The 22,014-nt window shown below is 46.5% G+C and overlaps 1 protein-coding gene across 3 annotated transcripts in view; it reads right to left on the minus strand.

Annotated features, from left to right (window-relative positions):
- Window positions 1–5: 5 nt before the first annotated feature.
- flnba (filamin B a) overlaps window positions 6–22,014 on the minus strand; it is a 52,826-nt gene continuing 30,817 nt past the window's right edge. For 2 of the 3 annotated variants that reach the window (XM_079265800.1, XM_079265799.1), the window contains exons 16-49: window positions 19,781–19,904; window positions 17,855–18,015; window positions 17,645–17,735; window positions 17,312–17,466; window positions 16,959–17,076; window positions 16,756–16,835; window positions 16,479–16,664; window positions 15,684–15,998; window positions 15,365–15,482; window positions 14,872–15,072; window positions 14,136–14,309; window positions 13,878–14,040; window positions 13,622–13,782; window positions 13,193–13,484; window positions 12,574–12,727; window positions 12,261–12,450; window positions 11,869–12,116; window positions 11,264–11,341; window positions 10,662–10,767; window positions 10,113–10,253; window positions 9,830–9,958; window positions 9,293–9,466; window positions 8,889–9,047; window positions 8,033–8,236; window positions 7,204–7,356; window positions 6,750–6,872; window positions 5,364–5,630; window positions 5,131–5,268; window positions 4,925–5,040; window positions 2,601–2,733; window positions 2,324–2,500; window positions 1,968–2,186; window positions 1,520–1,729; window positions 6–1,314 (exon numbers count right to left, since the gene is read on the minus strand). In XM_079265800.1, coding sequence (XP_079121926.1) covers window positions 1,127–1,314; window positions 1,520–1,729; window positions 1,968–2,186; window positions 2,324–2,500; window positions 2,601–2,733; window positions 4,925–5,040; window positions 5,131–5,268; window positions 5,364–5,630; window positions 6,750–6,872; window positions 7,204–7,356; window positions 8,033–8,236; window positions 8,889–9,047; window positions 9,293–9,466; window positions 9,830–9,958; window positions 10,113–10,253; window positions 10,662–10,767; window positions 11,264–11,341; window positions 11,869–12,116; window positions 12,261–12,450; window positions 12,574–12,727; window positions 13,193–13,484; window positions 13,622–13,782; window positions 13,878–14,040; window positions 14,136–14,309; window positions 14,872–15,072; window positions 15,365–15,482; window positions 15,684–15,998; window positions 16,479–16,664; window positions 16,756–16,835; window positions 16,959–17,076; window positions 17,312–17,466; window positions 17,645–17,735; window positions 17,855–18,015; window positions 19,781–19,904 — 5,646 coding nt within the window. In that variant the 3' untranslated portion in view covers window positions 6–1,126. The remainder of the gene's footprint in view (window positions 1,315–1,519; window positions 1,730–1,967; window positions 2,187–2,323; window positions 2,501–2,600; window positions 2,734–4,924; window positions 5,041–5,130; window positions 5,269–5,363; window positions 5,631–6,749; window positions 6,873–7,203; window positions 7,357–8,032; window positions 8,237–8,888; window positions 9,048–9,292; window positions 9,467–9,829; window positions 9,959–10,112; window positions 10,254–10,661; window positions 10,768–11,263; window positions 11,342–11,868; window positions 12,117–12,260; window positions 12,451–12,573; window positions 12,728–13,192; window positions 13,485–13,621; window positions 13,783–13,877; window positions 14,041–14,135; window positions 14,310–14,871; window positions 15,073–15,364; window positions 15,483–15,683; window positions 15,999–16,478; window positions 16,665–16,755; window positions 16,836–16,958; window positions 17,077–17,311; window positions 17,467–17,644; window positions 17,736–17,854; window positions 18,016–19,780; window positions 19,905–22,014) is intronic. The other variant, XM_079265801.1, reaches the window with a different exon arrangement.

Genomic DNA, 22,014 nt, shown 5'->3' on the forward strand with positions numbered 1-22,014 from the left:
GTCAATCTCCTTAATTCCAGTTGATTTTAATTGTCAAATGTACATCGTCTCAGTTTAGTTTCATATTAAAACACCCATTCCTTAATACAAAATGAGAAGTTATTTATCCCCCATACAAACATCCTCTCATCCCTTAAGCATCACAAGCAGCAGTGATTAGGAAACATCCAGCTGCGACATGAAGACAGATTCACACGAATAAAAAAATATCTGACCTCATGGTCCAGCTCTACAAAGTTACATCAGATCTATTCACGTGAACAGTACAGCCGAGGAGAACCGCGACGAACCCACAACTACAGCAACTCAAGTAGTCAGTTGTACAGTGCAGGAAACAGCAGCGTGAAGAAGCAGCGTTCAACACTCACTCATTAGTTGTCGACATTCTGTACTCGTGGGATTCTGGGAGCCAAGAAATCAGTGATCATCAGTAGTCGCGTGCAGTCCGTCCGCACTTTAAAGAGCCGTCGTTACCGACAGTTAACCGAACACAGAGTTCCAGTTTCCTGCTTTGTAATCGAGACGATAAGTCGTTTGTATTGTGAAAAGGCAACTGGCTGAGCAGAGACTCGTGGAAGATTCCAGAAGGATTCAGAAGCCGGTCATTGAGCCTCAACCCTTCAGTTTGTCTCGGTCCAAACCTCCAAATCCAGTTTGGCCGTTCAGCGACGCCGAGCTGTGACGTCGGGACATTCTCACCAACTAACGACGCGCAATCTCTCATTTACCGATCAAGTATAAAAACTATCGGCAAGTGCAAAATGTCTCAACAATCAACAGACGAGATCTTTCTTTCCCAGTCACATCATTTTCTTTACACCTCCAGTTTTATGCCAGAATATTGTATATTTCATCATTTCGCCTCCCTGGTTCCCTGCAGAAAATATGTCCAACTAACAGAGGACAGAGTCTCCATTTAATTATTTTTAATTTGTTTTAAATGAGTGTTTTGTTTCTATTTTTTAAGGGGGCAGTTTGGCTGATTGAGACATCTGAAAGCAAAATGTACACAACTTTATTAAGCACCTTGTTCATTGGACAGTAATTTGCAATGCGACTAATGTTATCCACTCAAACGGGGATGCAAAATGGTTCAGGAGGATTTGGCGGCGGGTTTCCTGGCGCATCACGGGACGCTGACGTTGAAGGGGGAGCCGGGGACGTGGTCTTCGCCCCACTTGACCACCAGGACGTAGCTGCCCCGCTCCTTCAGCATGTAGCTGACGTTGTACTGCAGGTTGCCCAAGTGTTTGATCAGGACCTCCTCGCAGGGGGTCTGAGGACCGAGGACACCCACCAGGAGCATGTTCTTACCTGGGAGGAGGATCAAAAGATGACAGGTGAAGTATCCGAACATCAATGTTGTTAAGTGTTTCAAAAGGACATTATGTAAGTCAAAAGTAACATTTATGACTTAAAGAAAAAGGTGATATTTCTCAAAACAAGATATTCAATGTCTTATTCCTTAAGCAGTTCGCCGCATCTCTCACTGCTGCCGAGTGGGCGGAGTCTTCCTTACCGGCCTTGCTGCAGTCGACTGAGAAGTTGCCTCTCTGGCCCACGAAGGCCTTGCTGAGGCCGAGACCTCGGCTCGACACCTTGCTGGCGTCGGAGTCGGCCGGCCAGGGCGCGGCACTCTGGGTGAAGCTGCTGCTGGACGCCCTCAACGCCGGATCCACCGTCAGGGTCGACGTCTCGCTGGCGTTGGTTACATTCACCAGCCGGGGACCTGAGAGAGGGAAATGAATCTGATGAGATCGTACTCTAATATACTGTTACATATTAAGATTCATTTCTGCTGTAAACTACTGAATTGGAGATGTTGAAAAGATATTTCATTCGAGTCATCCATAGAAAGAACAGCGAATGACTGAACAGAGGTTTTACATCCATCACTAACAGCTGGTTTCTAGTTTAAGGTTCTGGTGGAACAGCTGCGTTCAGCAGAGCGACGTCCACCACTTCACCTGTGACTTTGGCCTTGAAGGGACTGCCACTGATGTGGTTCGTTCCTCCGTATTTGATGCTGATCAGGTAGTTTCCAGGCGCCATGGGGGTGTACAGCACCTTGTAGCCCTCTGGGACCTCCTTGCAGTCCATCTTTACCTTGGACGGCCCCTCGATGGTCACGGCCAAGGCCCCGGGGCCCGCCTTAGTGTTGTTAATGGTGAACTCTGACTGGCTACCTGTAAGATAGATTTATTTTGAAACAGCAGTGGTTGTCACGGTGTTGTGGCCCGTTTGGTAAATTTGAATTCATTATTTGGTCTTTAATAAGAATATTCTTATTTTGTTATGTATGAATAACAGACAGGTAACCCACCTGTCGTGCCTCTCTCCAGTCCAGCTCCATACGCCGAGACCAGACCGGGCTCTCCCGTCTGTCCTGGTTCTCCGACTCGGACCTGGAAAGGACTTCCTGGGATGTGAGAGCCGTTGAACTTCACGTCGATGGTGTGGACACCGTTCTCTCTGGGGATGAACCGGATAGCGTACTTGTCTGGGGGACAGGACGGAGGATTTAGTCAGCTGAAGTCCAGATATCTGGTGAAGTCTCCTTGAAAAGTAACTCACACACACACACACACACACACACACACCTTGTTCCAGCTCCGTGACGACACACTCCTCCAGAGCTCCAGAGGGGCTGTGGACTTTGGCTTCCATCTTGCCCTGCGCTCCGTTCAGACGCACTGCAAAGGATGCTGGGTGATTCACCTTCAGACCAGACTCCTGACGAGGTCACACACACACACACACACACACACACACACAGTCAGTCAGTCAGTCAGTGTGCAGGGGACGGACAGTTCAGACGATGAGGTAACACTTCAAAACGCAATCACACTTTTGAGGAGAGTGAACTAAATACAGTTTTCTGTGCTCTCATCCTCTCCAGGTTTCTTATTTACCGTCTTCTCTTCTCACCGGAGCTCCTGTTGGTGCAGCTTCAGCAGACAGAGTTAAACAAATCGACACCACAGTCTTTAAAAGGGTTTAAACTCCAGGTCAACGCAGTGCTTTTTGTGTTTGTTTTGGATATTATTTTCATTATTGTGTTTTCTCTTCTCTGTATTTAGATATTTCTCACTCTGCATTTCTGTCATTTGCTTAGATATCACCTGTCTGACTGCTGACTAAGTGTAAAAAACATGAAAATGAGTGATTGCTGAAGTAAATTGTATGTGAAAAATAAATCTTCAATAAATAAATACTTCCCATAAAAGGTTGCAAACCATGTCAGATTTAGAGTTATAAAAAGTAAGTAAGTTGGCTGCAATCTGCAACCTCACCACTAGATGGCTCTACATCCTTCACACTGCACCTTTAAGACAGCAGTGCCGACTGCACGATAAGACTCGGATCTAAGCATCACACCAGAGCGCTGCAGACTGAACAGAGAAGAGGTTCGTCTACAGACGAGACACTAGCGACAGTCAGCAGGAGGTCTGCTGTGACACGCCTCGGTCTGCTGCAACGAGGCAACCCAGGAGCCGACGACGGTGATGATGCTGCTGCTGATGAAGGTGATGCTGCTGTTAAAAAGCCTTTAAATGAAACACAAGAGAAACACCAGCAGTTCCACACCGGACAGGAGGGATGACCAGAGCCAGGCAACGCGGTCCAGAGAGGGAAGAGTTCCAGACCAGATTTAATACGAATGTTTGTGATGAAATCGTCGTATTAAATGACATTTTGTCTGTAGGAGCTATTTCATCCGATACGCACCACGCGAGTGCGGTTGATAAGACTCTGCTCTTTAAACTGTCACGATCATCACTTTTGTTTTTTTATTATTGGTGCTTTTTGTGTTCAGTTCAATGTTCATTTTATTCATAATTCCACAACCAGTTCGTTGAATTTTGACAGTATACTGAAAGCAGCAGAAGTACACTTTAATATCTGTTTAAAGTATCATTAATGCGATATTCAACAACATTATCGCATATTTTTCTGATATCATGCAGCCCTAATGTCAATAATAAATTACGTAATAAATATTAATGGATGAAATATGTTGTCCAAATGGAAACGTTTCATTGTAGATTAAAAACAATTACCCCATTAAATTATTCGTAGACTGAAACGATTCTTAAAAACTAAAATAATCAGTTAATTGTTTATTTATCAAACAAAAACATTGATTCATCTTCGGTTCCAGCGAAATGTGAGGATTTGCAGCTTTTTTTATTTCTACAGGATTGTAAATTGAATTTCTTTGGGGGTTTTGGTTGGTTCGACAATTTAACATATCACTTTTATGCATTTGCATACAGTTTTCTGACACATTATATAATAAATTACATAATTCATCAACAATGAAAACAGCTGTTGGACAGAGCCCGAGTTCATCCTTAAGAATGTGTCCATAAAGGGACAAAGGACGACTCCTTTCCCTTCATGGTTTCCTTTGGAGCCTCTCTCAGACCAAAGGGTCAACTTCACACAGAGGCGGCGTGTTTGCCTGGCTGTGGTCACATCCATGAGGCCAGTTGCATAAAGACACGTTTACCCGATTATCTGTACCAATGAAAGGGTTCGACTGATGTGGGCTATTTAAGGGCGACGCTTAGCCTGATGTCAAATATCCTAATGTTGATATTAAAATGACAAACTCAGTTAAAACTTATTGAGTTCCAGAAGTTTCTTTTTGTTCTGAAAACATGTTTGGACTCATTAATTCACATTGCAGCTCACTGATTAACTGTGCTGAGTCAGTTCTGATCCTTCAAGTGGATTTCAGGACAGTATTGAGTTTAAGCTCAATGTCAATAAACATGAAACCAGTCGAACCATCACACCCGGATCATCTTCTCCGCACTGGAGGAAAATCGATCTTTGCCCATTTTTATGCAACTGTGCCCCAGAGCCCTTGAGCAAGGCAGGGCCCGGCTGGGTGTGGAGGTGTCTCCTCGTGCCTCACCTGAAGGCCGGTAACAGTGAGGCGGCGGGCGTCGTTCGCTGGAGCAACAACGGGAACGAGGTACGGGCTGTCGGGGATGTGCTGCTCGTTGAACTTCACTGAAATCTCGTAGTCACCTGGAGAGGAGGAGGAGACGGCGTCATCGATGATCAATCATCAGGCGAACTCTGTGTGTGTGTGTGTGTGTGTGTGTGTGCGCGCTCTACCGGGGTCCTGAGCGATGTAAGAGACGCCGCAGGAGCCGTCTTTGCGGTCGTCGAAGGAGATCTCCGCCCTGCTGGGTCCCTCCACAGCGATGGACAGACCGCCAGCGCCGGCCTCTCTCGTCCAGATACTGAACTCAGCTGAAGAGAGAGAGCGAGAGAGACGGAAAGATGAAGAAAAATCCAAATCCACAACAGAGACAAACGTGTGTGTATCTGTGTGTGTGCATGTGTACCTGGCTCTCCTGCCTGTGCTCCCTCCAGTCCCGGACCTCCCGCTCTCACCTTGGCGGCGCCGCCCTCTCCCAGGGGCCCCACAGTGAACTGGAAGGGGCTGCCCGGCACGTGCACACCCCTGTAGCTCACGCTCACGCTGTGCACGCCCATCTCCGTGGGCACGAAGCGCACGCAGTAGGTGTCGTTACCCGCCGCGACCAGCTCCGCGGGCTGACGGGCGCCGGAGGGGGACGTGACCTCGGCCGTGACCTCCTGCGTGTCGATTGCTGCAAAAGACAGGCCGACAGTTCTGATACCTTTCTGTGCGTTCATATCCATGTTCAGGCTAAAATAGATATTATTTGGGGTGGTAGTGAAGAGAAAGGAGGCGCCAACGAGGAGAGAAAAAAGGAGCAGCCGCAACTTAATGAAGCACGTTATGTTGCAAACCTTGTGCTGCCAAGCCAGCTTTCTTTATTTATTTTTTTCCTCGGGCTACAACGCACCCTCCACCCTGGCACCGCCCGCCGAGCAGCGGGCATCAACGACCCAAACACCCCTCGCTGCCCTCGTCCCCCCCGCCAGCACCACACCGGAGAGGCCGGAGATGAGGCGCACGCGCCCGGGGGAGAGGCTCCGATCCCGGGCAACCGCAGAGCAACCAATCCTGCAACTGCTGGATCTGCCAGACCACCGGAGGGAGCAGTAGGAGCGGAAGGAGGCGTGAGAAAGGAGCTGGCGAGACAAGGCGAGGAGGAACCAGCTCACTGGAGGGAGAAGAGGATGAGAAAGGAGGACACAAGGAGAGAAGGAAGAGAGAGGGATAGAAGGCAGAGGAGAAGAAAGGGAGATGCTGAGGAGGAAAAGAGGGAGACACGATGGAAGAAAAGAAAGTAGATTATGACAAAAGAAAAGAAAGAAAGAAGAAGACAGACAAAAAAAGGACAGAAAGAAAGAAGAATAATGAGATAGAAGCAGAACAATACAGATAGAAGGCAGAAGTGTAAAAATAGAGAAGACAGAAGGAGGCAGATTGAGACAAAGGGAAGGATGGAAAAAGAGGGAAGGAAAGAAAAGAGATCAAGAAAGGACAAAGCTGACAAATTACAGTCGATACAGAACAGCAGTGAGAAACGTCAGCGCTTCAGAGAGGAAACGGTTTGAGAAACAGAGGAGCAGCTCTGGTGACGCAGGATGTTTTCAGTCCGAACGTCGTCTCCAGATGTCAGACGGTCGGTGACACGTCGAGGCTGAACGAGTTCAGGACCCGCTCACTGAACCTGCTGTTAACGGCCGAGACGTTTACAGGCGATGGATGAGACCAAAGCCTCAGCTGCCCAATCGTTAGCGTCAAGATCAGCCAGGTTAGAGAGAGTGTGTGTGTGTGTGTGTGTGTGTGTGTGTACCTGGTATCTTCAGACTGAGGTCACACACACTCCCCACGCTGGAAACAGACGCCGCCTTCTGTCGTCGGGTGATGCTCTCCCGGATACGACCCTCTCCCGTCACGCGCACTGTGAACGGACTTCCTGTTGATGAACACACCTTAAATTATGCGTCTGAAACGACGCATCACATTATGGTTCATTAAAAATCTACTCCAGAACCTCTGAAGTGTCAAATATTTTGTTTACTTTTAAGTTTAACTGCTGGATGCGATATCTCTAAACTTCAGAGGAAAGTCTGTTAGTTTCGATCATTTAGTTTTACTAACAGATGATTGACTCGGAGTCTGAATGTCATGAGTTCATTAAAATGTCACATTTCTGGAAAAAACCTGCACTTAAAATACCACCAACATGATTTCACCTCGAAGGGACTTTGAATCAACGACTTGTTTTCTTGTATCGTTTCTGTTACCCGGTACGTGCTCCTCTGCAAAGCGGATGGAGACGATGTAGTTTCCTGGTTCAGTGGGGCAGTAGGTGACTCGACACGTCCCGTCCTCAACGTCATCCGTCTGGATGTCCACCTTACTGGGACCTTCGATGGCCAGAGCCAGGCCGCCATAACCTGCACACACACACACACACACATGAAGCCAACACTGGACGACTAATGAATAGAATAAAAGCCAAATACTCTCCTTAAGGTTAATATTATTTTATTAATTATTATTTAATTATTTTTTATTATCATTTTCATATTGCCAATTGTTTGTAAGACACTTTGAATTGAATTCGATTCATTAAATAAAACTTGATTGATCGATCGGACACAAGAGTGAGAGCAGCATAATGTTTACAACGTTCCACATCTTAGTTTAGCGCGTTAGCACGCTAACGTTTAGTAAATAACAATGAACACAAAGTGGCGCCAACGATGCCGCAAGATGAAAAAATTTCAGAGGAGCATCAAAGTTATTATAATTAATCCAGAGACGAACATTAATGTCTGAACCAAATCTTCATGATAATTCATCCAAAGGAGACATTTCAATCTCAACCACAAATGTCAACCTCATGGTGGCGCTGCAGCAAAGTGAGGGGATCTCTAAAGTCAGAGGGATTCATCCTCTGGGGAACGTGAATGAAAATACAAGATTTCCTGGCAATGCATCAGATAACCATCTGAAGTAGAACTAGACTGAATTATCAGTCTGTCAATGATGGTTTAACTTGTCATGTCGTAGCACGGCTAAAAAAAAGACATTTCAGTAACACAGCTGTTGGAAGCCCTCCATACTGACCGGCATCCCGCGTGTCGACCGCGAAGCTGCAGTTGTTGAAGGTGGTTCCCTGGACGAGGCCGTCGCCGTGAGCTCTGACTTGGCTGGCGTCGCCGATCTCCGACTGGACGACCATGATGGTGATGGGACTGTTGGCGACGTGATGGCCGTTCTTCAGGATGCTGACTCGGTGTTCACCCACCTCACGGGGGATGAAGGAGATACCTGGGAGGAGGAGGAGGAGGAGGAGGAGGAGGAGGAGGATGATCATTTTACCAAGGAGATGAAAGAGGAAGAGATGGGGCAAACATGGAGGAGAGACAGGAAACAGAAGGGAGAGGAAGAATAGAGAAAGGGTTGAGGAAGAGAAGAGGAAGGAAGGAGAGTGACAAAGCAGGAGGAGGAAGAAGGGAGAGAGGGGTAAGAAAGAGAGGAGAAAGGAAGGAAGGAAGGCGAGAAAGAAAACAGTAAGAGGGGAAGTGAAGTGGAAGGGAGGATGGAAGGAGAGGAAACAAGGGGGAGGAAGAAAAGAGGGTGATGAGGAAGAGAAAAGGAAGGAAGGAGAGTGACAAAACAGGAGGAGGAGGAAGAAAAGACAAGGATGTGAGGAACAGATGGAGGAAGGAGAGAGGGGAAGTAAAAAGCAAGAATATGGAGAAGGAAAAGTACAAAGGAGGAAGAAAAAGGGGATAAATAAAAGGAAGAAGAGGAAGTAGAGAAATTGATGACGGAGGAGAGCGAGAAATTTGAAAATGAAGAAAAACCAGATTTAGAGAACAGATTCAAATGAATGTGTTCGTGCTTTTATTTGCGCGCGCGTGTTTATTTGCGTGCGTGTTTATTTGCGTGCGCGCGTTTATTTGCGTGCGCGTGTTACCGATGTGGTTGTTGGCCATCCTCTTCAGCAGGCAGGGCTCGTCGCGGCCGGACGGCGACACGATGCTGGCCGTCAGCAGGCTCAGGTCCGTCTCGTTGATGTCCAGAGAGAAATCTGCCGCCGAGCCCAGTTTGACCTGAGAGCGCCGCTGGTTGTCCTCTGAAAGCATTTCACACAGAAGGTGAGACGCCGGCGTTCACCGGGACATCAAACATTACGTCTGTTAGGAACTTAAAGTGAATCAATTTCACCTCCTTCCTGAGTACAAGAATATGGTTGGAGGGTATAAATGAGAATAAATGACTTCTCATTAAGGATGCATTTGCGGCTGTAAAGGCTTTGGAGTGTTGATCATTAATAATCAGGCTGCTCATGCGTGTGTGTGTGTCGGCGTGGACGCTGACCGCTGATCCTGGCGGTGAACGGGCTGCCGGCGATGTGCTTGTTGTTGTATTTGACCAGAATGTTGTAGTCGCCGGGCAGAGTGGGCACGTAGCTGACGCTGCACGTCCCGTCCTTGTTGTCCATACAGCTGATGTCCGCTTTGGACGGACCCTCGATGGCCAAGTCCAGACCCCCTGGAGGGACAGACACACACAAACACACACACACGCACACACAGATAAATAGACAGAAACAGGATTGAAGATTTACAAAGAGAATAAACTCCTTGTGCCAAAACACAGAGACAGTTCATCCTCTTACCGTCACGCTATCACCTTTACAAACACGAGTATCTTATTGCAGCCTCTACAATGTATGATTTGCTGCTTTTCTCTGGTTTATACCGGTTGTTCTCAACCAGGGAACCATAAGAGGCACTTTTCTGATCATAGGTTTTACTTCCTCCACAATTACCTCCTAAAATGTAAGAATACTGGTCTTAATCATATCTAACAACCAACATCTTTTCAGACGGACTGAGCTCTGCTCCCTCGTACCTTCAGACGCGTCCTCCGTGAAGACGGTGAACGTGGCCACCTTGTTGGCGACGCCGTAGCTCAGACCTGGACCGTAGGCTGTGACGTTGGGACTGCTGGCGTGGTTCACATAGAACTGGAGGGGCGACTCTGCAACACGCAAAGATCAGTACAACAAAAAGCATTAAAAACACAGGGAAAGTCATATTCAGTCCACATGCTTCAGTGTACTCTGGCATTACTGGTTCGGATGAAAGGACATCTTAATGCTTCAACATATAACATTTCAGACAAGCTTTGAAACCTGGGATGTGAGTGCCGTTGTATTTGATGTGCATCTCGTGCAGGCCGGCCTCGGTGGGCGAGTACTGCACTGTGACCGTCCCGTCCTGGTTGTCTGAGATCACCGGTTGAGCAGATTTACCTGAAGGCATCAGCACCTCACCTGAGGGAGGGAGGGAGGGAGGGAGGGAGGGAGGGAGGGGAGAGTTAAAGACGCAAAAACTGACAAAGGAGATATCTGCACACTGAAATCTCTGCACTGTGCACTTTATTTGATTTTTCTGAGCTTGTGGTCGTTTCTCTTTTATGAGTTTGTATTTTTTTCTTACGGTGGAGCGGTTGTTATCTTGCATTATCCATCACCATGAGCTGACATTTGTAGTTTTATTGAATTGTCTCGACAACTATTGGATGTATTGTATACATTTTGTTCATGTGTCCCTTCAGGATGAAGAACATTGTGAACTTAAATCTCGCAGCATCATCAGGTCAAAATGTTACTTTGCTCTATAGTTGTTCAAACCTTCCCGTCAGCCTCAGCTGTGCTTCTGCACTGATGCGTCACTCTCACCTGTGATTTCTCCCTTCTTGAAGGAGAAAGGAATCACCATGTCGAACGGTCTGAAGCCGCTTCCATTGATGCTGCTGCTGTTCGGCTCGTAGTTGTCTGATGTCACCTGGAGGAGACAGACGCAGACAGAGATTAACGAATCTATCCAACACTGAAAACAACTTCCTGTCCATCTCCGCGACCTGCGTTAGAAATCATGCTGGTGCTGCTGCATCCAAGCCCCGCCCACACGCGCGGCATCCTGGGAAGTGTAGTGCGAAGGAGCAGAGAAAAAGAAGGAGGATGACTCTGCGATGCAGCCACAGTGATGAAGAGTGCACTGAGGAGGATGAGAGAGAGCGAGACCACCACAATAAAGCCCCTGGAGGAAAAATAAATAAAGTCCTCAAACACACGTAGCAACACCATAGCAACACCTTCCGCAAAACACATCTCGCAGACACAGAAGTTGTTAGAGGTTTGCTGCGATCCCATTGGCTGAGAGAAAAAGAGACGCAATGACATTGAGGGGAAGCAGGCGAGCGAGAGGTGAAGTTTTAACCCGAAGCCACCTGCAAGAGAGGAGCAGTGTGTGTGTGTGTGTGTGTGTGTGTGTGGGGTACCCAGGGCTGGGAGCCAGCTCCGGGAGTGGCCCGTTGTCCATGTGTCCGCTCTTGGATTATGGGTACCTCATCAGTAGCCTGAAGACACGACAGTAAGGGTTAAAATCTGACCCAACACTCTCACACACAGGTTTTGATGGCGAACACTGCTGTGGCATTGTGGGTAAATCTGTAAACTGAAGGCATGAGGTCAAAAAGTTAATCTTCAACCAACTGAATTATTAAACTTAAACTGCGTCAGCCACTGTTCGCTATCATTGTGTGGTGATGCAGTTTATGTTCACAGTTATGGATTACACAACTCAAGTTTTAAGAGTCGGCCTATTTCTGTTTCATGATGTTGACATGAATAAAAACCAGCAGCTGCCTGGAGAGACAAGAAAAATACACTTTTCAAACATTTCAAACCCCGTAGAGAAAGTAAGATGTGTTGTTAATCGAGGTGTGGTCCTTTAAATATGTATCTCCATGAACATCATTGAATATATACAGTGAGATGTCCATCCGTCTTCCGTTCAAAGCTGCAACAGATGACATGAAACCATTTTGGATCCCTAATCGGAGGGCAATAAACCCCACAATGAACACAATGCTGCCTCCCTCACCATGACTTTGAAGGGGCTGCGTGGGATGTTTTCCCCTCCGAAGCGGACGTAGATGACGTAGTTCCCGGGCGCCGGCGCCGTGTAGAAGATGTCGAAGGTGCCGTCCTCGTTCTCCAGCACCTCGGCCTCCACCTCGCTGCCGTCGGGCTGAACCACGACGCAGCTCACCTTCCCTTTCCCAGCAGCCCTTGCGTTCACCACCAGGCCGAGCTCCTCGCCGATGGTCACCGTGGGACCCACGCCTGGACCTGGGAGGAGGACATTTTATCAGATTTGTTTTATTGCCCCCTTTTAAAAATTGTATTTATTCATTCATCTATTTATTAATTTATATATTCATCTATTTATTTCTTCATGCTCTCTGCGAAACATCGTCATCCGAGGTCACGTACCGGTGACGGTGCACTTGCTGGCGTCTCCGGTTGCCGTGGCGCGGACTCTATAGGGCGAGGCGGGGATGTCGTCACCGCCGTACTTTATGACGATGGCGTACCGGCCGGCGCGGTCAGGGATGTAAGACGCGCCGTATGTACCGTCGCCGTTGTCGTGAATACTGGGCCGCTTAAGTTTCCCATCCTGGTCCTGGAGTGGAAGGAGGACAGACAGTTTGAGTGTGACGTCCTCTTTTTTATATTTGCGCATATAATAGTGTGTGTGTGTGTGTGTGTGTGTGTGTGTGTGTGTGTGTGTGTGTGTGTTACTGACGGTGATGAGCACGCTCAGTTGGCCCTGGCCGGCGTCCTTGGCGTCGATGTTGAACTCGACGGGGAAGCTGGCGGGGACACCGCTGGTCAGCCCGGGGCCGCTGGCTCGCACTTTACTGGCATCGTATGTGGGCAGAACCCGAAACTTGAAGGGACTGAAGAGACCACAGACACGTTACCACGGACACGTTACCACGGACACGTTACCACGGACACGTTACCACGGACACGTTACCACGGACACGTTACCACAGACACGTTACTCGGGGACAACAGCACTGTGCTGACGTGCTCCTGAGCAAGGCACTCATAAATACGTGGATTTCCCGTTTGTCAGTTGACAAACTATTTCACTTGATCATAAAGTAAATAGAAATATTTTTTTCCTACAGACTTGAATTTCATGAATTTTACGAAATCAGTCAATTCTAAATATTTTCCTCTCAAATTTCCCCCACTACAGTTTGAGTTTTCAATAAAAAGTCTAGAGCTTAAAGTCAGAATGTGAAAATCTTTGAGACACCTTCCGTCGTCTCAAAAAAGTTTTTACAACTAAAAATAAACGCAAAACTTTTCCACACTTTCCCAGATTTTCTCCTGAACTTAATGCTGCTCAGTACCTGCAGGGCACGTCCTCCTCTGCGTACTGGACGGCCACAGAGTACGGTCCCTCCACAGACGGAGTGTAGGACACCAGGTGAGTCCCGTCCCCGTTGGCCGTCACCTCCACGGGCTCCGCCATGCCTTTAGGAGCGGAGACGGCCACGGCCAGCGGGGCCACGCCGGCCTTCCTGCAGTCCACAGTGAAGGATTGTGGGATATTGGCCCTGACCCCAGACCCCACACCGGGACCAGACACCTTGACCTTACTGGAGTCCACCGCATCCTTCACTGGGACTTTGAATGGACTTCCTGGAAGTAACAGGAAGAGGAATTATTAGCCTAACTATCGGCTAATTGCAGTTGCTCTTGACAGTTTATGGTGCTGTTCCACTCTTGAGGTGGTTTCTGGGTAATGTGGTAATGCTTTTAAATATCTGCTCTCTCACCGGGGACGTGCTCTCCTCCGTAGGTGATGTTGACGTCGTAGAGGCCGGGGGTGAGGGGAACGTACTCCACGCTGCAGCTGCCATCTTTGTTGTCTTCGCAGGACATCTTAGACTCCGACGGACCCTCCACAGTGATGCCGAGACCGCCTACGCCTGCCCCTCTGGCGAAGGATCAATACACCCAGACATCAGCAATAGTTTGACCCGAAGTTCGAGACTTTTTCATCGCAACACGAATCAGACCGAGCAGCAGCACCTGGTGATGATGTTGAAGTTGTTGGGCTTCTCAGTCAGGGCCTGCTGGAGTCCGGGGCCAGTGGCCACCACCCTGCTGGGGTCACATCCCTCCGTCACAGACACCCTGAACGGGCTCTTAGGAACCGGTGTGTCGTCGTACAGAACTTTGACGCTGTGGACGCCTGAAATGCACACCGGGACAGACGGCAGCTGAGGATCACGACTCGGTACGTCGCTGTAGGTTACAGTAGATTAGAAAAGTTACCGTTTCAGTTACCGTTCTCAAAAGGAGTGTAATCCACGTTGTAGATCCCCGTGGCATTGTCAGTAATCTGACAGTCCGTCAGCTCTCCGGACGGGTTCCTGACCTCCGCCTTCACGTGGTCTCCTCCTCGCCGGGTCAGAGGTCGGGCGTCCACCGTGAACGACGTGGTGGCTTCTCTGAAAACGGCTGCAGGAGGGCGGAGGAAGGAAGCGCACGTTTGAGGGGTCATGGTTAGCTTACCCAGCGTGTCAGAATAGATTCACGAAAGGAACCCAAACCATGTGGGCAGATACGGTCAGCGAAGGTCTCGTGAAACACTCACTTGAGGTGTATTGTGGGAAATGTAGGATTCTGTGTTTTTGGAGCTTGAACCAAATTAGGGATCACAAGTTGCCCAAATGTATGTCAACGGTAAACTAATGTCCCCCTTTAAACTGTCAAATGACTCAGTGATCAAATTACTATTATCAAGTACAGTGAAGTAACTCGAACATGCCAACTTAAAAGGTGATGAATTGTCAATATTGTGTTTCAAACAAAGAAAACATAATAAATAAATAAGCTGCTTGGATCTAATGAAGTGGATTTACTTTGGATTCAGTGCGTTAAGCAATTTTGTGTCGTCTTCTAAAATGTTACCGGTATCGTTTAACGGGACGTTTTTGGTATTTTGAGAAGACAAAAAAAGTAATTTGCCAACAAAAGCAAACGGAGCTGCACACAGACTGTTCGGCGGACCACAGCGCACCTTGTCCTTCCACTCCGGGTCCGAACACTTTGACCTTTGAGGTGTCGACGGCAGGGTCCACCATCACCTTGGCGGGGAAGCCGGGGACGGCCTTGCCTCCGTACTTCAGCAGCAGGGTGTACATGCCGGCGGTCAGGGGGACGTAGGTCACCGCGTAGGTCCCGTCTTTGTTGTCCACCACCTCCGTCTTCGCCTTAACACCTGCAACAAAACCATCCGGTTAATGAACTACAGATAATGAATTCCCTTAATTGAGTTACAAAACGTTCATAAATGAGCTTTAAAATGGCTGATAAGAACTGTTCCCTTCTGGCTCCAGTCTTGTGCAGGTTTTCAAGTTCTGCTTTTTTATTAATGTGCACTGTCTCTTATTAAATAAACCGATAGATACATAAGGACCTATATCTCACAGCTAACAGACAACCTGGAACCAGTATGTCAGCTAACTGTGTGTATCCTGGTTACTGGTGAATGACAACAGTGCTGGTGTTACCAGAGGCTGGTGCGGAGCCAGTCGGACTGGCCGGCGAGGAGTCTGGTACGGCCTCCAGGCTGAGTTGACCCGGTCCGGCCCGGGAGCAGTCCACATTCACCACACTGGTCTCGCCAACCTGCACAGACACAACACGCTGGTTCAGGCTTCACACTGCGTCAGAGGCTCAAATCAGATCAGCTGGAGATAATTCAGAAGCTTTGCTGTTGCAGTTCGGATGAAAGCGCATCTACAAACATCTGATTTAAACTGCAGAATGTTGCATCAGGTTTCTAAAAAGCGTGATCTTTCGCTTCCATCTCCCTCCCCAGACGCTCACCGTGGCTCTTTTCAGGCCCGACCCGGACGCCACCACCTTTGAGGGGTCAAAGGGCATTTGGACGTCGGCTTTGAACGGGGAGCCGGGGACGTGCACCTCCTCGAACAGGATGTTCACCAGGTATTCTCCGGGCTCGGTGGGCAGGTAGGAGACGGAGCAGGTCCCGTCGCCGTTATCAGAACATTCGATCTTGGCCTCGGTCGGCCCCTCCACCGTCAGACCCAGACCGCCGGTGCCGGCGCCCTTGGTGTCGATACTGAACTCGGCCGGGTTTCCCACCAGGCCTCCCTTCAGACCGGGACCGAACGCCTTCACCTGGAGGGGACACGGTGATGGTGCCATGCAGATGTCTTCTTATTATGTTTTGTTACAATTTGTATATCTTTGTCCTTTTTAACAACAAGCAAGTAAACAATCAAAGGTACAATTTGACAAACTGTTGTTTTAAAAGTGTTTTAGTCAGATTTACACTTTTTACTAATTATACACGTACATCCTTATAAATGTTTGTATTTTTACTTCTTTTGTATTCTCCTTAAACACATATCGTGGGAAACTTATACTTTGCTATTTTATAAAAATAAATAAAAATGCCATCAAGACACAGAGGACAAGATGTATTTTGTTGAACAGGTAGGAGCATGAAAAACAAAATTAGAAAAACTTAAATGCTTTTTTTTCTTCAGCAAAAAAGAAAAAAAAATGAGCAGAGTGTTCGAACTTTAAATAAAATAAAATAAATATGAAACAGAGTTTTTTGAGGTTGTTCTGAAGGACGTAAGATGCTGGTCTTACCTTGCTCGGGTCTGGAGGCAGCTGGGCCTCCACGGGGAAGGGGCTCCCAGGGACCGGGTGTCCGTCGTAGCTCACGTTGACAGCGTGGACCCCTTCCTCTGTGGGGGTGTAATAGACCAGACTGACGCCTGCTTTAGTGGGCTGAGGCTCAATTGTACACCTGACCGCCTGCTGACTGGGACTCAGCTAGTGACAAACACAAGAACACAATGAATGAAGCAACACCACAGTCAACAACTGACCCCTGTTGTCAGATGAGCGTGAGATAAACACTCACCACTTTCACATCCAGATGGCCTTGACCTCCTGCACCTTTGGTGTCCACCATGAACTGCTGCTCCTGATCGACCTCCGCTCCTAGAAAGACATTTATTCATTTTGTAAACTAACAGAACAACTTGTTTTTCTCTGGCGTCTCCAGTGCCCTGAGAGACGGACAGCTGGAGCTGCTGAGCTGGACGCACAGACAGACTTTCTTACTTCCTTCCAGGTTGTCAACGATGACTTTGCTCAGATCCAGCGGGGCGGCGACACCGACCGTGAAAGGGCTCTTTGAGATGGGATCTCCTCCAAACGTCACCGTGATCGTCTGCTCCCCCTGCACACACATGCAAATCCAACAGTTCAACACTTGTCATATTGTAAAAGTACAACCAGAGCACACGGGAGGCGACGCAACGGCCATGCAGCCTTTTTAAACTGACTGAGAATGTGGAGAATGTGTGCGTTTTTGCTGTGTATTTAAAGCTGGTGCGTGTCAGACGTATTTCTTATACGTGCTGCTATGTATTTGATGTACAGGTGAGTGTATAATGAGTGGGCATTTGGCGTACCTGTTGCACAGGTGTGTATTTGACAGTCTGGGAGTAGTCGTAGTTGTCGATGATGTCAAAGCCATCGACGGGGGAGGAGAAGGAAACGTCCAGCGGCGCTTTACCGGCTCCTTTAGTCAGCACTGTGAAATGAGTCGGCTTACCGCTCTCTACACCTGCACAGGAAGAGAGAGAGGAAGAGGAAGAGGAAGAGAGAGAGAGAGAGAGAAAAAGAGTTTTGCAGAAATTTGTAATTGGACTGTGTGTGTGTGTGTGTGTGTGTGTGTGTGTGTGTGTGTGTGTGTGTGTGTGTGTGTGTGTGTGTGTGTGTGTGTGTGTGTGTGTGATTCTCACCAGTATGAGCCAGTCCAGGACCCTCGGCCTTGACCTTCGATGCATCGTGAGAAGGATCGACTTTGATGCTAAACGGGCTCAGTGGAACTTCCTGTGTGGAAAAATTCACACTCAATCATCAGAACAAAACCACCAACTCATCTTCACCGATCTACCCAGAGACTTTCTGTGTGTGTGCGTGTGTGTGTGTGTGTGTGTGTGTGTGTGTACCTCGTCAGAGAACAGGACTTTGACGGTGAGTCTTCCAGCTGCAGGAGGCACGTATTTGACAGTGAAGGTGTCGTTGCCGTTGGGAATGATGTCAAAGTCCACGTCGGCCTCTTTGTCACCGACCATGTTGGCGTCACACTTGATCCCCACGCTGACGTCACCTGGGTGAACACACACACACACACACATTATTTGAACCGCAAAGAACAGAACAGCAGATTTGGAGCTAAATGCAGGTTCAGCCCGCGATCTGATCACTAGATTTATGAATTAGAAGGAACACAATATATATTCTTTCAGTGTAAACAGCTGATGAGCTTTGTTTCTTTGACTGCCACAGGGGGGTGCTAGGCAGTTTCTCCTCACTGCTGCTCTTTCATTTTATGAACTCATGTCCTAAACATTTTGCCCCAGGATGTTGCACTGCTCTAGACTCGCTAACGTAAACAATGAACCAACCATGCAGCACAAAGAAAGTGCTTCCTGCAGCAGAACTGAGCCATCAATCACAGCAGGAGGAATTCAAAGTATGAGAGCAATGAAGCAGTAAACTGTGTCAGACAACAGAAACAGGTCAGATTCTTCAGCCACCAACAATCTGAAAACTCCTCTCTTCAGCGTTAGCTTGTTCGCCCAGGAGAAGCAACGCCAGCAGGTGTGTTCATACAGTTCTACCTCATGCAGGCCACAATCAACTGTTCTCACACGGCACCAAAAGCCAATACACCTGAAATAAAACCCTGTCAGTGTTAAACATCCTGCAGGAACCTCTAAATGCTTCGTTGGGAATCAATCGTCAGTGGAAGAAGGGTTTTGATCACTTACTAAAGTAAAACTTGCAGTACTACAAGGTACTCTCCACCAATTAAAAGTTCTGCTTTCAAAGTGTTATTGAAGTAGAAATACACAAGTATTAGCAGTCAAATGTACAAGCAGTGCGTGTTGGAGCAGTAAAATGTGAGGTTTTGTAATAGGAGTCTTGTGCTCGGAAACATTAAAGCTTTTGTCCACAGGGACTGACTAATTTAAAAGTTCCTCGTAGTAATAAGTACTTTAATTAAAGTATTTGAGTGATGTCACTTCTCAAACTACTCGACAAAATCCTCACTTCGACAATAAAATAGCTAAATACGGCACATTATCGGGAGCTACGAGGAGGCAGACAGATGCTCTATATCCATCCATCCATCCATATATATATACATACACATACACAGTAGCTCTGGAGTGTGTTGGGAATATAATGCAAACACGGCGAAATAGTGGCAAAGTGGGTTATTCTGCAGCTTTAATGAACGTTTTGATAGGCTGACACCAGGCTCACTCTTCTTTGCTTGTTTTGTTTGAATAAACTGATATACAACGATCAGCGAGGTGAATTTACTGTTGTCTGATGGAGTCTGCTGGCTTTGAGGAGATCATATTAATTGAAGGTTTTCTACATTAATAAATTATAATAACTGCCAGAATTCCTGTTGATTTGATCCATGATTAAAACAAGAGTTAGTATGTAACTACAATTCTATGAATTATGCATGACCTCTATTTATTTTCTTGGCATTAACAAATAAGTTTGAATGCATGAACATGTAAAGGGAGCACGTGAAAGCTATGATGGGTTTGCAACGTCTTGCAACCTCTTAAATGTATTTTCGTACTTTTGTGCATGTAGGCGATGAAGTGTGATCTTGTGTGTGTGTGTGTGTGTTTTGCTCAGGAAAGTCAAAGTGATGGATTTCCCGTCAGGATGTTTCTGCCTTGAGATCATTGCCAACACATACCAGGGAGAAACGAGAGTGTGTGTGTTGTTCTGACAGTTTTATTTTGGTGTTAAAGCAGTTTCCATCCGTCTGTGGGGGATTTCCTGTCTTAATTACGTGCGTGTGTGTGTGTGTGTGTGTGCGTGTGTGTGTGTGTGTGTCTTACCGTCTCCGGCTCCTGAGCAGTCCACGGTGAAGTGCGTTGGCTCGTTGGCCTTCAGCCCGGTTCTCTCCACTCCAGGACCGAACACCTTCACCATCTTGGGGTGGCTGCCTTTACCCACGTTCACCTACAAGCATCACCACAACAGGAAAGCACGTCACTTATTTTAAAAAGGTTATTTAACGAGATTTCCTTCCTCAGATCCTGCTGAGATGTCTAAAGTAGCACAGCAGTTAATTTGTTTTTTGGTATTTTAATTATTACAGAGAATGAACACTTAATATGGAGTGCCACAGGGCTCCATCATGGATCCCCTACTTTTCAGTCTTCATACATCACTGTATGTTTCACTAAAGCGCTTATATACACATCAGATGGGTTAATTGTACAATACTTAATTAAAACAGAAGTGACACGACATTGTAGTTTAGGTAACAATAGGGACATTTTTTACTTTAAATCAGTCGGGACAGAGAGCTGAACCTCATCTTCATATTAACAACTTTATACTTTTTATTAATTCCAATTAATTTGGGGGGGGGGGGGGCTATATTTAAACAAGAGCCGCAAGACAGACCAAGAATAGATATCACGTCTCTAGGAGGCCCTGAAAGTGCCACGAGGCTTGTGGTACTTTGAACTTTAGATACGTATTGGCAGCTATTGTTGTTTGTCAAGATCTCCTTTAGTGTCTACTGCAGCAAAACGATTAAGCTACACAACGTTAGCTCACTTTCCAGCAGCAGCTTCAGAGGCTGCACTAAAGAAGTGATAGTAGATCGTCAAACCACTAAGTTTGATGCCTAAATAACAGTTTGTAAGAGTGATCACTTCATAATAAATCAGAAAGTGCTCTAGGTTCTCTTTCATGTTTGCTCAAGACACGTTTTGCAGCACACATGAAAAAAACATGAAAAACATGAAGCAAGAGGTGAACTGTATAAAACAGGGGATTCAAGTCCAGACAAACCCTGTAGGCTGGAGTCAGTAAGCCAGTTTCACCCAAAAACATTAGAGATTGAGCTTTATCGTATTTTCATTTAAAGAAAAACAGTTAAACACAATTAAACATAATTATCACTTACTTAAGTTACACAATGTTTTATGTACACATGTAGTGATATTTATAGTCAGTGTGGTGTGTGTTTATTTAAAGTGATCCTGATGAGCATTGTAGTCACAAAAACTGCATAAAGCTATTTGGCTTTGTTGGACTTATTTTTGTATCTACTTCTACATTTGCAAAGTTTTAAAACGTGTTTCAAAACGACTTATATTTGCAACACTACAATTGAAACTATATTGAGGATTATAGAATCTTTATTTCTGTAGTTCAACATAATATTGAACTGAAACTTGAAACACACCTTTTAATGACTGTGAAAAATAATAATGATATAACAATACTCTCAAAGAATGAAATAAAAACATTGAGGTCACGCGAGTCAGCAAACTCTAAAGCAAATGAACCAAACAACACAGTAAAACATTTCAATGAAATATCACAATTTATTTTTAAACCAATCTAACTTCCACTTATGATTTAAGTGGATAGAAATGATGTTGAGGTTTTAGTACAGCTGAAGGTTAAGGTGAGTTTCATTCAACATGTTAGTTACAGATGCACTCTTGTTAGACAACACAATGTAATCCTCAAAACAAAGCATGCGTCGCACGGATGCATGCACAAACAAAAACCATTGACTAAATGAACCTTCGGAAAACAATCGTGAATGAAACTCTAAAATATTCACTTTAAGAGTTACCCAATCATTATAACATAACACACATCAAAGTCAACCTACAGCAATATTTAACAACTAAGAACTCAGTCTGGGGAGTGCAACGCATTTCTCTAACTTGAAAAGCTTCGAAGCATCGATTTGAGTTTGTTTATCAGCTGTCTGCCAGGTTTGTGATTAAAGTTAAAGACCCAAAAGTTTGATCCGTCAACCAAACTTCAACTACGGATGTGCTCATTGAATATGCAGATTTGTGTACTTCTGGAGTTTACAGGGGAGTAGCATGTAGCACGCTAGTCCCGTGTTCACAACTTAAAGTAAAAATGAGTTGCCATCAAACAGAAGACTTACTTTTAAACAAGTCCTTGTCGTCAACGGTAAATATTCTGTTTTCTATCACAGCCTTGATTTATCATTGACAGCTGGGGTCAGGTCAGATTTCCACCATGAATCTCGCTGTACCCTCCCCCACTGTTTAATGAAAAGGTGTCACGG

Source organism: Melanostigma gelatinosum (assembly GCF_949748355.1).
Source record: "Melanostigma gelatinosum genome assembly, chromosome: 3".
Classification (NCBI taxonomy): Eukaryota; Metazoa; Chordata; class Actinopteri; order Perciformes; family Zoarcidae; genus Melanostigma; species Melanostigma gelatinosum.